Source organism: Cyprinus carpio, chromosome B25 (assembly GCF_018340385.1).
Source record: "Cyprinus carpio isolate SPL01 chromosome B25, ASM1834038v1, whole genome shotgun sequence".
Taxonomy (NCBI): Eukaryota; Metazoa; Chordata; class Actinopteri; order Cypriniformes; family Cyprinidae; genus Cyprinus; species Cyprinus carpio.
Genome location: NC_056621.1, coordinates 18,058,796 through 18,075,970, shown reverse-complemented (window position 1 = coordinate 18,075,970; position 17,175 = coordinate 18,058,796). Strand labels below are relative to the sequence as shown.

The 17,175-nt window shown below is 36.6% G+C and overlaps 1 protein-coding gene across 2 annotated transcripts; it reads right to left on the bottom strand.

Moving 5' to 3' along the window:
• Window positions 1-6,204: 6,204 nt before the first annotated feature.
• LOC109090831 (synaptotagmin-1-like) lies at window positions 6,205-14,684 on the bottom strand. 2 transcript variants are annotated; one of them, XM_042753299.1, is made up of 9 exons: window positions 13,746-14,684; window positions 11,327-11,447; window positions 10,931-11,100; window positions 9,885-9,980; window positions 9,086-9,253; window positions 8,771-8,938; window positions 8,245-8,362; window positions 7,606-7,739; window positions 6,205-7,362 (listed from the first exon to the last, which is right to left on the bottom strand). In XM_042753299.1, exons 2-9 carry the CDS (start codon window positions 11,418-11,420, stop codon window positions 7,123-7,125), a joined length of 1,188 nt encoding a protein of 395 aa, XP_042609233.1. In that variant the 5' UTR covers window positions 11,421-11,447; window positions 13,746-14,684; the 3' UTR covers window positions 6,205-7,122. The 2 variants fall into 2 exon arrangements, with proteins under 2 accessions (XP_042609233.1, XP_042609232.1); XM_042753298.1 differs by lacking the exon at window positions 13,746-14,684 and adding an exon at window positions 12,742-13,183.
• Between the last annotated feature and the right edge of the window lie 2,491 nt (window positions 14,685-17,175).

Here is a 17,175-nt window from a genome sequence, read left to right as displayed (position 1 = left end):
GCGAAATAATATTACCTTTTAAAATAGCTGTTTTCTATTTGAATGTACTTTAAAATGTAATATATTCCTGTGATGCAAAGCTGAATTTTCAGCATCATTACTCCAGTCTTCAGTGTCACATGATTCACATACTGTCACTTAATCCATCCTTGCTGAAAAAAAGCAACGTAACTTCAGATATATGTTACAAAAGGAAAATTTAAATAAATAGATATATAAGTTAAATAACTATGTATATATTTATAATGTTCAGAGACTAATACTCAGGGAATTCAGCAACTGCACAACAACTCATTAACTCAGAACACCTTAGTTAACACATACCAATTCAGCCATTCTTGTATCATGGTAGCAAGTTTTAAATGAGCTCGCATTTACTTCAGAAAATGGCAAAAAAATATAAATGTTTTATTTGTGTAATAGCAATTTTGAAATGGCTTCATTCATTTTATACAAACAGAACATACATCAATCAAAGGACATCTGAAAGAAGGTACAAAAGTGCCTGACCATTTTCCTGTGTGCTTGTTGATTACAGAAAATAATGAATTCTGAATTATACCTTTCAAAATGTACCTGAGTGTTTAAAACATGACTGTGCAAAAGCAGCTAATGAGTTCTCCAGCCTTTAGCATTCTGTAAACTTGCTCAACAGAAGAAACCTCATTAAAACGCTGTAATTGGCCCACATGTGTGCTGACAGCCTGATATTCACACCCTTATCTAGTGCTTACTGTAGTCACAAGAGAAATCAACATGCGCCTATCTGTGTGTGTGTGTGTGTGTGTGAACTCGCCAAACCTGATACAACTGTCTCACGTCTGCATTTTTAAAACCTCAGCACTGAACGTATCATCTTTTTATCCCAAGCTTCAAAACATAAGAAGGTTTTGCTGGTTTTAAAAACATGTTTAAAAGGTCGTAGCACCAAACATTCATCCCAAGATCCAGTAGGCAAATAATATAAGGTGAGCTGATCCAAAAACCACAAAGATGAAACAGATCCGCGTTCTTCCAAATTTAGCCCAAAAGGCTTAATTTATTGCTTGGTGGTCACAAAAAAGTGCGCAAAAGTGCATAACCGTAATACTCCTAATATCACGAAGTTACAAAAAAAAATACACGTACATCTCTAACATGTAACAAAGCAAATACATTTACAAATCATCCAAAATATCCATATACAAAAGTATAAATCAAAATATATACCAATTCAAATCTCATGACTCAAACAAAAGTTCTCAGCATCAGTTTTTATATACAATAATTAAGTAAATTAAGTAAATATCATCCCCAAGTACTCTTTAGGGTCCCCCATATATATCCTTAAATTATTATAAAAAACAATTCAAAGACAAATCTTCATTCATACCAAGAGGTTGTAGAATTTTAAGATCAAAAATCCACCTACAAACGCTTTCATCGGGCACACGCGCCTGGCCCTAAGTTAACTTCTGGTCTTTATCAGTCTGGCTATGGCGCCGTCTACAAACGCAGTTAAAGTTAAGGTGATGAGTAGACTGAAGTTAATCTCAGGTGATTGTGCTGTGGGATGTGTTTCCCATACATTTATTTATTTGTGGCACTCACAATATCAAAACTGACCGATTTTCCAAAAGGTTTTGTTGAATAAACATGAGCACGTACTGCACTTTTAAAAATCTAAATGAGGCGCGGGTTTTTGTATCACTGTATTTCTGAAGGAAGTCTATCTTTAATTAGTCTATAACATTTTTGCTGTACTTTTTAATTTCATCTTGCATATTATATGCCTGATAAAGAGGCATTTGTGAGCTCAGCGCTGCTTTATGTACAGCAGTTACTAGGGAAACCTCTGTTTCTTCCACTTTAAAGCACCTCCTGCTGGCAGAGAATTAATTTTCATTTTCAGCAAGTCTGATTTATGCAGCAAACATATTTTGCTTGTTATCAAAAATAATCTACTCTAGAGGGACTACTTAGCTGTTGTGATTGTTTCTATTTGGAAGTCTACCGGAAGTTAAGTTAGGGCCACAAAAGCGCGCATGCGCAGTAATGTTTGTTTATGTTGTTGCTGTTGAAACCATCTATACATTCCTTCTGCAAAAGTCTATGTTCTAAATTCCCTCCTTTATGAGTCTGTGTCAGCTTTTCCATAACAACAAAATTTAGGTCTAAAACTGAATGAGACATCTCAACAAAATGACAAGCCAAGGGAGATTTGGAATCTTTCCTCCTAATAGTGCTTATATGCTCAATGATCTGAGTCCTAATTTGTCTATTTATCTTACCCACATACTATTTCATACACGGACAAATTAACAGATAATCACATTAGTGGAAGCACATGTGACCAGTTGTTTAATCTTATATGTGTGATCAGTTATACAACTCAGAAACTCAAAGCATCTTTTGTGTACATTTTTACATACAGCACATTTAAGATAAGGCTAAAAACCAACATACCTACCATCAATACCATACTTGACATAAGAGATGTTAGTTTCATTTCACAAAACATCACAATCACTGTGGTTAATGTTTGCTTTAGTTGGGCTCTTGACCCTTAAATTTACAACATTATTTTTTTGTTGTTGTAATTCTGTGTTTACAAGCACATTAACATAGCAAAGAAAACTTGGAGAAAATATGATGCTGGAAACAATCATCATGTAGCTTGATTCACTGATTGTTACATTTTACACTGTAGAATATTGAAGCCATTTGTTTCTGGAGGTTTGAATTTTAACAGTGTTTGGACGATTTAAACAATTGAAAAACAACTGTGCACAAGACGTTTTTGTGTATGGCACACATAGACATGAAGAATCGCCATATGAATCTCAACAATGGTGATGATCAACAAAATATTCAGATAAACATCTTTGAACATCACAACGCAAGCTACTAAAAAGTCACAACAAAAATAGCAAAAATTAAAGCAAATAATAAGAATAAAAGAAAATAGTAAGACAATTCAGGTGCATAATTGGATGAGTTTTGCTTGGTGCACCCATAATGCACTGCAGCATGAAGCTTTTTGTTTATTGTTACCATCGTTGAGATTCATATGCTGATTCTTGATGAATGTTTGCATCTTAGTCACACAGCTGTTCAAAATGCCCTGTGCAAAGTGTTTTTTAATTATCTGATTAAAACATTAATTTTAACAGCAATAAGTCACTGATCAGCCAAAACCAACTGATCATGGTTTCTTCTGGCTTTTTTGTCATAATAAATGTGGTTTGCAAACACAGATTTACAGAGAAAAACTAATGTTGTAAAGTCAAGGTTCAAGAGCCCAACTAAAGCAAACACTGATCACCTTAACGGTGACTTCAAACAAAACTTCACAATCTAAACCTCTGTTCTAAATAACAACTTTTTTAGACAAACTGGTTAGTAATAAATGAAGCAGGTGATGCTGTTTGTGGAGTTGTTTAATCCTCCTCTGCTGAGATCTTCAGAGATTGAATGTGTTTTATTTCAGTTGATTTCCTCTAAGGCTGTGACTAAGTCAGTTGTAGCTGTGTTTCTGTTCATCTCTCTTTTTCTGTTTCTCTTTCCTTCATTAATTCTGCTTGTTAACATTCTCATTAAGTTCAACTCTGCTTCAGTGTTACTTTAACAGTCTCTATTGTGGGACCAAATACACTCTGAGCAGTGTTAATCTCTGAAGGTTCTCCAAATAATGTCCCCCAACCCTATAAAGAACTCTACACCATGACCATCTCGGGAAAGGTTCTGGGAATGTCACTGACACCAGTGGGACGTTCTGGTAACATTACATTTCTAGTGGGGTAGATGTTGTTCATTCTAACAGTGCTTGTGAACTACTTTTTGTATTATTAATGTTCATTATTCAAATCACATGTGAAATATTGACCAGTGGCAGACTGGGACAGTAAATCAGGCCGGGAATTTGACTCCACCCCAGGCCACCTCTGTTGCTGCAGTCACCACCACCCTATTCATGTGTCCACCAGAATGCTAAACTTGTAGGCTAACCCTGTTAGTTGCTGTAACAGGTAGACTACCAGACGTAATATAAATGAATAAATAAATGAACCCTCAAAAACTCCCTAGGAATACACCATCTATACTACCACACCAAAGACAAATATAGAATTGGCTTACACATTTTAAGAAGGGATAATAAAAGATACACATTCACATGTTGAAATATTTATATTTTATGTATTTCCAATGCTCAACTCAAGTATATCAAAAGTATCAGAAACACAAACACAAACAAACTTAACAAAAGCTACAACAATGTCAGTAACAGATAACAATGTTTACTTAATAATGGCATAACAAACCAGTAAGAGTAAACAGTAACTAGTACACCAGCAGGCGGCGCAGTAGCTCACTGCTCCCTGCCATCTTGTCAGTTATGTCATCTTTATCAGGTTCCATTAGAATCTCCTTCTCTATTGCCATCAAAAGGAATGCTTCATGGTCCTCTTGACTGAGGGAGGTTCTCAGACAGTTCTTCACTAACTTCAGGGTGGAGAAGGTCCTCTCACAGGCAACCTGAGTGATAGATAGTGTGAGGAGGAACGTGTAGCCCAAAACAATGATGTGATAAGCATCAGTAAACAGATGAGATATTGGACATTGAGATATTTTTTTCATGTGGAACATCTTCTGCTCACAAACTCCACACTTTCACCAGGAACATCAGAGCCTTCCCTTGCTTCATCACAAGAGGCAGCACCCCTAATGTTGTAGTTCTCTATTAGTGATTGTTTCAGTCTTTTCAGTTTGGCACGTTCATCAAATTGCAGTAGGCACTTGCTGAGCTCCTTCATGGCTGTCCCTGGAATGCCTTTTTCTCTGATTTCAGGGAAGTTCTCTTTATGCCATTGGCCCATTCAACAAAGTCATCTGCTGCCCTCTCACACCCTCAAAGTCCTGGCCACACTTTCTCAAGCTATCCTCTGTTCCTGTCACCATGTGCTGTGCTGTAGCAATATCCATGCCACTTGTTTGTAAATATTTACAGAGAAGGGTTGTCTGCTCAAAAATCCTGAGGAAAATCTCAGCTGTCAGTATGGTTTCATACTTTAGGAGAACAGCCTTGTACCCTTGGGCCTTATTTCAGATGACAGGTTTCATGGTCACATCCTTTTCAGTTTTTTCCATAGTGATGACCAGATCTGTGTGAAGTGCATGGTCAGGCTTTGCAAACCTTCCAAATACTTTCCTCAAGGCCTCATCTTTGGCCCACCAGCGTGTTTCACGAATTACACCAAGCCGTTTGTGTGTCTTATCCTCACTGTTTTCCTCCCATAGCTTCATGTGCTTATAGGAATCACAAATGAACACTGCAATGTGGCAACAACGGTCATTTATTTATCAGTCAGAAGAGTATGGATGTCTGCTTTGTTGACTCTAAGTAAAAAAGCTTCTGCACTTTCTCTATGGATATTGCTTCTCTCATGTTCCTATGCTCTCTGATGTTTCCAGGCCTGCATACCTTCTTTGACAAATGCACTGTGTCACTGCCTAAAGGTTTTGCAAATGCAAGACATACTGAGCAGAATAGGGAGTGATTACTTTCATTGAATGTCAGCCATTTCCTGTTTGTGCCATCTTTTGAGTGGAATACATCGGGAATGGATCTTTCAGTTGTTTGAATTGGGTAATACTTAAAAAATAAATCAAAATCCTTAGACTGTGGATGGGCAAAATAATCTAATGGAGTATCAAGGCTTTCACTGTCTCTATCATCTTTCTCTGAATCCCTCTATCTCTCTCACTCTGCACATCTAGTTGCTCTACAATATGAAATAAGCATGTTCAATAATCTATACTTATATTAATTGTGCAGCCATCAATTGTATGTCCCCATGATCACAGTCCTACTACTGATGATCTTATAAATCATAAAAGCACATATTGTTCTAAGAGTAATAGCCTGCATGTTTAGTTTTGCTTAGCTTAAACTTTACCTGAAGGTTCCTGCTCTGACTCAAAAGCTGAACTGTCCACCCCCTCTAGTTCAACAGCAGGAGCACTTGCAGCACTAGTGCTACTGTTGCTTCCTCCATCACCTTTTCAAAATAAATAAATTAATAAACATTGTAGACTACATTTTGTAGGCTAGAAATGGAAAATCAAAATTTCTGGTTAAATTTGGCACTAAAAATACTGTATCCCCATCTGTAAAACAGTGTGCTAGTTTGTCATTAAGATGTTGCAACATGCTTTTTTAAAACTTCTATCATACTATATATTTTAAAATAGATTTTTTCTTTAAATTTGGATAAAAGCGTCCATCTGCCAAATGATTATGTAAATATAATGTAAATGTAATTCTGACCGACCTGCTCCCTTACTGGAGAACAGTGGCTGGGATTTAGCAGCAACTTCCTGCGTCTGTGGCCAGGGCTTTTCTCCTTTTTATACGCTCCCTCTCTGCTCCCCCTTTGTGTTTACGATCCATTTTTGGCATGATTTTCTAAGATATAGACTGCCTCTGGATATAGCCAATTAGGCAGTGCGTCACTGATGTTGGGTCATGTGGTGGTGTCATTGCTCCCGATGGCCAGTCCGCCCCTGATATTGACACATGGCACTGAGGAAGGGTTAATCCCCGAAAACTTTTTGCACTTTTGCACCTCTGAGGCTGAGCAATAAATGAAATAAGCAGATCTCTTTCATCTTTGTATCAGAAATGATAAGAACAATAAAACTGTAAAATTCAATAAAATTCCTCTAAACACAGGGTCATCAGAATAGTGGCTAACCAATACAAAACATAAAATTGGGGTAATGTGACAGCATTAAATGCATCTTGCAGATAAAGTTAGTAAAATTAGATGTATCATTATATCTTATTTGAAAACATGGCAAACAGCTATATTTAACTATAAAAAATAAGTTTTTCTAAAGAAGATCATTCTTATAAACAGATTTACTTTCATATGAACGATTCACTAAAATGCATTCGATTTGCTAACAGCTACAAATGATGGAGAAGACAACATAGGAGAGAGTAATGAAATGTTTCACTAAAACAATATGGATCAAATAAATGAAAATGAATGGCCCTGATCCATAGTCTGTCCATTGCACAGTATAACTTATTGAAATTCTTGTGAATATTGTAACAAAGGAATGGGAATGCAGTTTTTTTCAGAAGGCTTTGTTTGTGAAGGGGATCTTTAGTGTGTTTTTCAAGGCCAGCGTTGTGTCCACCTGTTCAGAGGAGAGTAATGTGTGCCACTGAGCCACAGGCTTGCGTGGGTTGGACAGCATATCCGCCCAATGACGCAGCTGGTTTCCTGTTGCATCACAACCCAGATATATCTTGCCAATCGCATCATTTCTGCTCATTTTGTCATGATCCCACACTGAGATGACCAGCTGGACTTTCTGTATGAGGGATAATAAGTGAAACAAACAGTTATACACGTTAGCTACTTGACGTGGTTGAAATCACAATGTAAGAATGATATTATATTACAATGCTATTTTTATTTTCTCACAGACACAAATCAAACCTACAAGAATCAAACAATCTAACAGAGATAAAAATCACAATGGGTTCAGAAGATGACAGTATACAGTGCCACTGGACCCTTAATTCATCTAAGCAACCAGTTAGGCTTCACTCACCTGAATCTTTTCAAATGACACTTCAAAAGTGAATGATTCATTGAAGTATGGATTCAGCGTCTGCTTCTTTACCGATGTTTTCTTCTTCTTCCACTTTTTCTTATCCAGAATCAATTGAACTTTCACATAAGGGTCTACAGAACAAAAACAGAGTGATTAATCAATTTCTAAGCTAAAGCAAAATGATATTACATTGCTTCTTTCAGGCTTTGTGACACTTCCAGAGTAAAATGTCCAGTAAGTGGCGCTAAAAGCACATTAATTTTTATATAAAACAGATGGCAATGTTTTTTTCTGCTTTAGCTTGCTTTTACAAGTCTGTGAACTCTTTTATCGTGACTCATGTTTCACAGGACTCGTACCTGAGCTTTTCATCACAAATGCAGTGCTGTACCAGATGAGCCACTGAGCAAGTTTACTATGTCAGAAAAGCAATTGAGGTGTTTTACTGCCACTAGTGTTCACTTCAGATGGAAATGGCAGTGAATTGCATGTATTGGTACGTTTTGCAAAACTGTAGGTAAAGGCACGTTTTTTCCTATGAGGCTATTTTTACTGTTTGAGAAGTTTTGTTTCTGTCAGTAGTGATTGCAGACTAGACTTCTGAGGATGTAGGATATTTTAGTAGGGCTATGTCACCTGAAGAGCCTCCTTGGTCCATCATCTTCAGGTTCTTGGCTTCCAGTATGATCACAGTGAGTTTACTGCTAGCTGGGACATAACGAAGAGAAAAGCAGATCTCTCCCAGATGTTCTTGCTGCAACATACAGTAGGTAACATTTAAGATGCGATTACACTAGCAGTTACATTATGCATAGGGAACGCTCATATGCCTGTTGTGTCTTGTTGAGGCAGTCTTGATTTTCAGTTGTGACTTGCATGGGGTCATAATGTAAATTACGTCAAGAACTGAGTGCTTATGAGCAAAGATGGCAGATTTCAATTAGTCACCATTGTGCCATTGAGTATAGGGCACATAAGGTTGCTCCAGGGGGACTCACTGTAATTTTACATGATGCTCTATGGTGATGTGATCACCATCCATACTGTAGCTACAAAAAAAAAAACTACTATTCGGGACCTTCAGTTTCTGGTTTGTAGAGAATGACACTTTGCACTGCATATAATTTATGTGAGCTAAATTTGAGAACGTATTTAACTGAACCTCATGCTTGGAAGCTTCGCTCAGATCTCTCCACTCCTCAATCACATGATTCCAGTCCACAGTGGACAGATTCAGTCTGATCTCACCGATGATGTCGTGTTTGGAGAATCTGTTGAAGTCATAGACTTGCATCACCAGTGTCGACTCAGTCAGCTCCTTCTGAGGGATTCAAGTGATGAAAACAACACATCAGTGTTTAGTTACTGTCAATTTAACAACTCCACTTTAATGAGCTTGATCTTGACCTCATCAGGTCATTGTTTGAGCTGCCTATGCCTATCTATGCCCATGTGATTTATATGCTGCATGGTTTACCTGATATTTGAAGTTTTCATTGAACACTGGGTTTAGGGTTTTCCTGAAGACTTTCGTCTCATATGTTTTGGACTTGTTGGGACAAATGTAGACTTTCACATAAGGGTCAGATGTTCCTCCTGAGTCCATCGCTTTCAAAGTGGCAGCTTCTTTTATCCCTACAGTCAGCTGATGAGAAGTATGGTACAGTACGTATAAGATTAAGATTATGAAAACAGTTTTATGACAGTTTTAATCTAAAAGCATATTCCACATGAATTTACATTTGACCCTATACTCTATTAGTACACATTACTAGATCTGTGCTGAATAATTCATTCATGCTAGTTTATCCACAGACAAAAATGTTTTTCAGTCATTTTTTGTAAAAGTCTGTATGCTTCTTCCCCCTTAATTGGTGTTCCTGAAGCCCTGCTATTTTTTTTTTTATCAATATTCCAAATTTAGATTTTAAAGTCAATCACAACTTCCGTTTCATGTGGGCTTTAATTAAAAAGATGCACCTCATGAAGTTAATTGATAGAATGTCTTGAGCAAGCATAAAAATTGAATCTAGACAAATAATGAAATATAAGGTAAATCTGACTTTTTATATATATATATAATTCAATTTTATAGTTTCAATGACTTTGTTGTTATTCTAAAAGTACAAACTTGTTTTATAATATAATACTAAGGATATTTGCACTTTGGAATGAACAGATGTATGAAGCAGTTAGATGAGAGTTAGAAATAAGTAGTTTATACGGCTTGCCAGTAGGGGGCACTGCTTTAAAATCAGTAAAAATGACATGATTACCTCTGATCTGGATGCGTTGAACTCTAGTGAGTATTGCAGTTTTCCTCTCTGCTGGTCAGCTGAGCCATACTCCACATCCTCTGTCTCAGGCTGGACCTGTCAGTACATCCAGTGTCCCGTTAGTGAATGCCACCCAGAGGAATATTTTATTGCTCATGAGTTTGCATTCCTGAGAACTTAAAGGAATAGTTCACCCAAAAATGAAAATTTGAAAAAGAAACCTTACCCTCAAGTCATTCAAGATGTAGATGAGTTTGTTTCTTCATCAGAACAGATTTGTAGAAATGTAGCATTGCATCACTTGATCACCAATGGATCCTCTGCAGTGAATGGGTGCCGTCAGAATGAGAGTTCAAACAGCTGATAAACACATCACAATAATCCTCAAGTAATTCACACCACTCCAGTCCGTCAATTAACATCTTGTTTCTTATAAACACCCAGATTTTCACTTCACAAGACATTAATTGATGGATTGGAGTGGAGTGGTGTGCATTATTGTGATGTGTTTATCAGCTGTTTGGACTCTCGTTCTGACGGCACCCATTCACTGCAGAGCATCCACTGGTGAGCAAATGATGTAATGCTATATTTCTACAAAGATTTTCTAGTCGGAAGACAAGCTCATCTATATTTTGCGTGAGTAAATGTTCAGCAAATTTTCATTTTTGGGTGAAATATTCCTTTAAAGGACTATGTCAACAATGGCAGCCAATGAGGTGAGTTTGGTAGATGGGACCAGTAGCATATGATGGGAGTGTATGAGGAAACAATTGTACTTTTTTTTTTGTCTTGCCACACTAGTGTAGACATTATCTACACTAGTGTGGCATAAAGAAATAAACACTGGCACAATTGAGTTTATAATTGATATATTGCAAGATTATAGAGCAATAAAAGTTAAAAGTGTGAAAGAATTTGATGAGAAATGTTTAAGTTACTATCTATTACTTTCAAAGGCTTTTGTTTCTTGGAAAACCAATCTTACTGCCAACTAGAAGAACAATTTAAGCAGCATTCACAAGCATGGACGACCCATCTCTCACCAGTGCTGCGGTTGTAGTTCCTGAGATCCCTTTCATACTGATCTTCTGGTCCAGCTTCTTCTTCCTCTTCTTTTTCCCTTTGCAGCAGCATTTTACACAGCAGCATATCACAAAGATAAGAATGAGCAGGACGATGGCAGCGAATATAGCATAGATGGCCCATCTTGGCACTGTTGTGGCAAAAACAACAATATTCCATCACACATCACAGCAGCGGTCCAGTGTAGCACCATGACACACATCTGAAGGATGAGGCGAGACCATGGCCAGGAGACTTATGGCAGGTTAAACTTGTAAACAGTGAAAATTGAGTAGCAAGAAATGTGCACAAGTTGCAGAATAAAATCGGGGCCCATGGAGCAGGTGCTGAAACAAGGATTCATATGATATACTCACAAGGAATCCTGTCCAGCAAAGAGGCCAGGAAGCCTGGAGCAGCTGTTGTGGTGTGAAGTGTTTTAGTTGGTTTTAATGTCGGTCTTGGTGTCATGGTGAAATGCTTGGGACCAGTGGGTCACTGGAAATATACGTATGAAAGAGAGTTAATCAGTGGCTGGCAAGTTATGGTTGTTAGTAACTTTGTTTTCTGACGCCCCCTACTGGTTAGAATACATGAAAGTCACAGTTTACTCAAAATTAAAGGAATAGTTAACCCAAAATTTTTTAATTCTGTCAGAATGTCATTTCAAACCCTTAGTAAATATAAAAATGTTAATGTAATGTAAACATTCTGCTAAACATTTATTGTATTCCACTGGAAAACTGAGGATGAACAAAATAATGACCGAGTTTGAATTTTTGAGTGAACTATTACTATTGAAGGCCATTTCTGAATAAAAAAATGTAAAAGTTAATTGTGACTTTTTATCTCAATTCAGATTTTTTTTTTTAAGAATTTGAACACAAAATTGCTAGATATAAGTGTGAGATGTAAACTCAGAATTGCAAGAAAAAAGTCAGTATTGTAAAACAAAAAGTTGTGATTACCTTTTTTTTATTCTGTGGGGAAAACAAACCAAAAAATCATAAAAGTTAAACAAACAAAAAAAAAAAAAAAGTAAGAATTGCTAGATGTAAACGTAGAATTCTGAGAAGAAAAAGTCAGAATTATAAGATATAAACACAACTGCGAGATGGAAACTTGGAATTGAGAGAGAAAAAAAGTCTGAGTTTATATCTCGCAATTCTGATTTTATATTAAAAGTCTGTGGTTCCATCATTTATTCCTTTAATAAAATAGTCAAATTTAGAGACAAATCAAAACAAGATTAAGTAAATACAATTGCAACTAAAACAAGAAAATTATTTGAAGTTACGGAAAGTCTTCTGTAAGGTTTTAACTGTATAGTAACGCATTAAACTTCTGGTTGCATGACCAAAGGAGCATGTCGTTACCACCAAAGTTAAACATGCTAGTGTTGACAGTCACCTGCAGTCCATTAAACTGGGTGTGCTTAAAGTGATAACATTCTTTTTCAGTGAAACATTGTAATAAAAATGAAACAGTGCTGCCTTGAGAATACAATGAAAACATTTGCAGTCATATTTTAACATTTTCCCAAACAAGACTGTCGCAATTCAACAATAATAGTACTAAAATAGTCCATGTCCCAGTTTTGAGAGAAAAAAAAACAAAACTGTGTAAATAGTGCAGAACAATAACAAAATATCATGTCTGAAAATGATATTAACAAAAATAGCAGAATGGAACTATTATTAAATCACAAAATAGCTACAAACTGAGCATAAAAACACACTTACGACGTGAAGTCAACTTCAGTATAAAAACAGAGCATTATAGTGACACTTACTGTTGTAGAATTGGATATTGGATGGATATTGGCTTATCGGTTGTGGTTTAAAACATAAAGAATCATATTCTGAATACTAAGAACACATTCCTGAACTGTTCACTGATTGCAGAGCTACAGAGAGGGGAAGGAAGTCACTGCCCACAGCAGAAACTGCTTCAGCTCAGGAAAGAGCCATTAGTATGTGCCATTTACTAACTATTGAGGCGTTAATCATTCGGTAAAACAAGATTCTGTTGTTTATCTCAGTTCAGTCTTCTATTACAATTCAGTGTTTTCAACATTCAGCATGAATTGGGCTTTTTGTTTACTCTCTTAATGACTTTTTATGACATTTTGAATCTTATGACAGTGATGAATATATGAACAAGAGAGAGAGAGACCGTTACATTACATTTACAAAATGCTTTAGGGTTACGGGGATGCTGGAGCCTATCCCTGCATTACATTTTGACTCTTATGACTATTGTTATTCTTTGATTTTGTGTATTTTCTTTATTTGTGATGGTTTTTATACTGTCCAAACTGTGTTTTCTGTCCCCTTACCCTTACCTCAACCCTGCCCCTAAACCTACCCCTCACACAAAACTTTCTGCCATTTTCAAAAAAATAAAAATAAATAAATAAATGAACACAAATGGTAGATGTGGGGACATTTGGTCCCCATAATGTAGGGAATACCAGGTGTCTCCAAATCACCATATTATTTAGAGGAAATACACAGGAAGACCATGTGAACTCCATACAGAAAGGACTTCTGACTTTGTTAGAAAGTTTCTCACACAGCAGTCAAACCCACAATATTATATGTCCCCTTTACTGGCAGCCCATTTTTATGTTCCCATTAACATTATATTTTGCTAAATGTCATCCAGTATAAATAGAGGTATTTTTTGTTTACAGAGTTAGGCCTGAACACAGCCCTATACTCAACACTTAACTAGAACTTGTTGGATCCAGCTGAAACCTGTCTAGAAAGGACATTGAAACACACAATAACTGACCTTGCCTTTTTCACCCTCCACTCCCCTGTTCCAGTTGTTGTCTTGTCCAGCTCAGCGGTATCAAACAATTAAGTCTTTGTCTTGTGCTGGAATCCAAAAATAGTTGGAAACAAAGACCAGGCCACTTAGACAGCTCTCCTCAAAGTGTTCCTTCAGTATAGAAAGAAATGTTGGGCACCTGCCACACCTCAATAATACACAAAACTGCCTCTGCATACGCACTTACAGGACTAGGTTAACAGTTGAACTGGTGTGGAGGAAGAAGCACAAACAGTCGGATATAAAATATTCAAATACATTCTTAAGGAAAAGCTAAATATCATAACTGATTAAGTGTTGATAGAACTCAATGCACAAACAGCTTCCTTCTTGCTCCTGAAATATGTTCTGCTGTGATGAGCAGAGAAAGCATACAAACATGAGTGGAAATTACAACAGAAACCAGTCTTGCCACACTGCTGTTTAAATATTAATGGTAACCTGATACTGTGGAAAGTCATCTTGAAGAAAATGTATTTATTTATCATTCTAATGTCATTTATTTGTTTAAATCCATGTTCAGTAATGTTGAACATTTTATGTATTCCAACTATATCTACAGGTTGTGAATAATTAAATAATGTTTGTTCATTCACTGTTTATCTTCAGATTTAATAAACAGTTCACTCAAAAGTGATAATAGGTTGCCTTTTTTTTTCTTGTTAACTCCCATTCATTTATGCTGGGGGCATAAATCATTTGCTGCATTCTAAACAGGATAAATCTGCCTCCAAAGGGCACTTTGGGGTGAGAACAATATGGCAGCCACAAACCAAAGTGCTCAAAATGGGCCGCTTCAAAGGGCCCTTCGGAATGAAGGATTTACAACTGACGGACACTTCACTGCCGTGATTTTTTCATCTTACAAATTTTGTAATTTTTAGAAATTCAAGCAAAAAAAAATATCGTCTGATTATTCTTTATTGAAGAACAAAGAATAATCAGTTTTTGAATCAAGTGAACCATTTAAAGTGATAAAAATATTATATTGTATTCCTTTTAGGACTTTGAATTTAGCACAAAACAGTTGCTGTGTGTACAAAAAAATGTATGTGCTCATTTGAGGCAGATAGTTTTTTTATCCAATAAGAAGATATGCACATAAACTATGGTTAAACCAAGCGGCAATGTCCTGCTCTCTCTTGTGAAGCCAACAAGGAAGTGACTAAAACTGCAATTCATCGACTGGCCACTAGAGGCTGGCTCCAAAAGGGAGTCAGTCCCATAGACTCCCCAGGTTAAAATGCCCAACTTTACAGCAAAAAAAAAAAAAAAAAAAACATTTACCATTTTCAATGATTCGGGAGTGACACGCGGTGAAGCGCTGACAAGATGGCGACGGCCCGCTCCGCCCACTTTGAGCTTCAAAAACGCTCTTCAAAAAACTATGGGTGACGTTACGGACAATACGTCCATGTTTTTATACAGTCTATGGGTTAAACATGGTGTTATGTGGATGGGAGTATGCATGGAAATTATATGCAGATGACGTTGTGCAAATTAAAACTAGGCATTGTAAGCTCCATAAATGGCTATTTCGGGGAGGAGACGAGGTGGAGATTCACGTACGCACAATCTTCCGCTGACTGGGTATTACAAAGGGAATTTTGCGTTGATAATATTACTGAATATGATCCAGATATAATATTTGATTATTATTATTTATTTGTTTAAGCGATTTTCTCAACTTTTCGCTCAAAATGTTGCTATTTTTATGAAACCTACCTAGAATAAAGTGTTGATAAAAAAAAAAAAAAAAAAACCTTCCTTGAAGGTAGAATAAAACTGATTTTCTGTTTGAAAGTAGGGTCTAATCTTTTTTTTTTGCTGTATGTTCAGATATTCATACAATAAAATATTATGGAGGCCATGAAATTTTAGAGAAAATCAGCAAAAACGCTGGCGGTGGCTGACAACTTTTTTCAAAAACGCTGGCGGGGAAACACTATGACTTCTTATGTGCAAAATAAATATTAATCTACAAAATTAACAATATTTTACCGGAGTAGCAAGAATCCTTTATCCTGATAATACAGCAAACATATGTAGTCCAATATAAATGACTTATGCGCCAGTTCGTTTAAGTGACTCAGAAAGTAAGCACAGCAATAAAGTAGGCTATAAACCGAACTGACCCTTCTTAAATGGTTTTTTAATCAACCGTTCAAAGGGTTCAGTTTTATTTTCAAGTGTTCATCAGAGTGGTTACTGAATCAACATCTGACTCATTGCTGAACTGCAATACTTTTTAGTGACGTCGAAATTTTCATAAACCTGAAATCAGCACAATTACTGACTGGATGTTTACATGACAGAGTGTTGTTCGACCGATTTTTAATAATGATTATTTGTTTGAATAAAAACACAAACTACCCCAGCAATAGTCTGACTCATGTTGTGCCGCTCCAGAGCGCAGGGTGGCGGCGGATTACATTGAAAGTGAATGTTGACGCCAGCACTGTTTTGTACTGTACAAAAGGCGGGAATTATATAGGTAATCACTTTTCATTTTTTATTACATCATATGTATTTTAGGAGTGTCCAAATCATGCAAAACTGCGCGCAGGTTTGGTTTGTGTTCAAGTAACCACTCACCACGTTTTCTTCACTTCCGCATCTGTTTATGCAGGTAAAAGAGGGATATTTTGAAGAGAATGGAAGATAAAAAAATTCCCCGTTCATGACTGCATGTCATCTGTTTATGCATTACACAGGTCCTCTTATGATTGCGCTGCAGTATAATGACATGTTTGACTTGGACTCGATCTCAACGTCAACAGACACAGATGCACTACCCAAAGGCAGAGCATTCAGTTTTATTAAGGCAGGTCAAGTTATTAGCATGCATGGCCAATTTCAGAGGAAGTTCATGCTGGTTTATTATTTTCAAATGCTTGCTCTGAATGAAGGCTGTGCTAACAGTGAATGAGAGACTTGTGGAAGAGAACAAGACAGACTGTTTGCTTTTTAAAGTGATCCTCATTTCATAGGAGTGCTCAGAAGAAATCAAAATGAAGATAGTTGAGAGTGGTAAGTTAACATTGGTAAGACCATCTGAATACAGCACTTGCATAGATACAGAATGGGGCTAATTATTAAAAAAAAAAAAATCTCTCCAAGTGGTCAAAGAATGTGCTCCTAATTTTCTTTTCTTTTATATGTTTAGTATTTAAAGTTATTTATTTATTTATTTAATAAATAAATCCACGGTGGGACGGTGGCCTTCTCAAGACGAGGGACTTGTCCACCCAGAGTTAGTAGCACCACGCTGGACAAACAAGTGTGGCTTACCTTTATTTTAATCAGGTGCCAATTCTGTTCTCTTGCTGATACACTTGACTTTATATATTTTATTCAAAAGGGTTATGTTGTAAAATAAGAAGCATCCATA

Coding starts and splice junctions, on each gene's coding strand:
- LOC109090831 (XM_042753299.1), bottom strand. CDS start 11,420: ATGACACCAAGACCGACATTAAAACCAACTAAAACACTTCACACCACA. Junction 8,939..9,085: donor ATGAAAACTTCAAATATCAG/GTAAACCATGCA, acceptor TTCATCACTTGA/ATCCCTCAGAAGGAGCTGAC. Junction 7,740..8,244: donor GGACCAAGGAGGCTCTTCAG/GTGACATAGCCC, acceptor TTTGTTCTGTAG/ACCCTTATGTGAAAGTTCAA.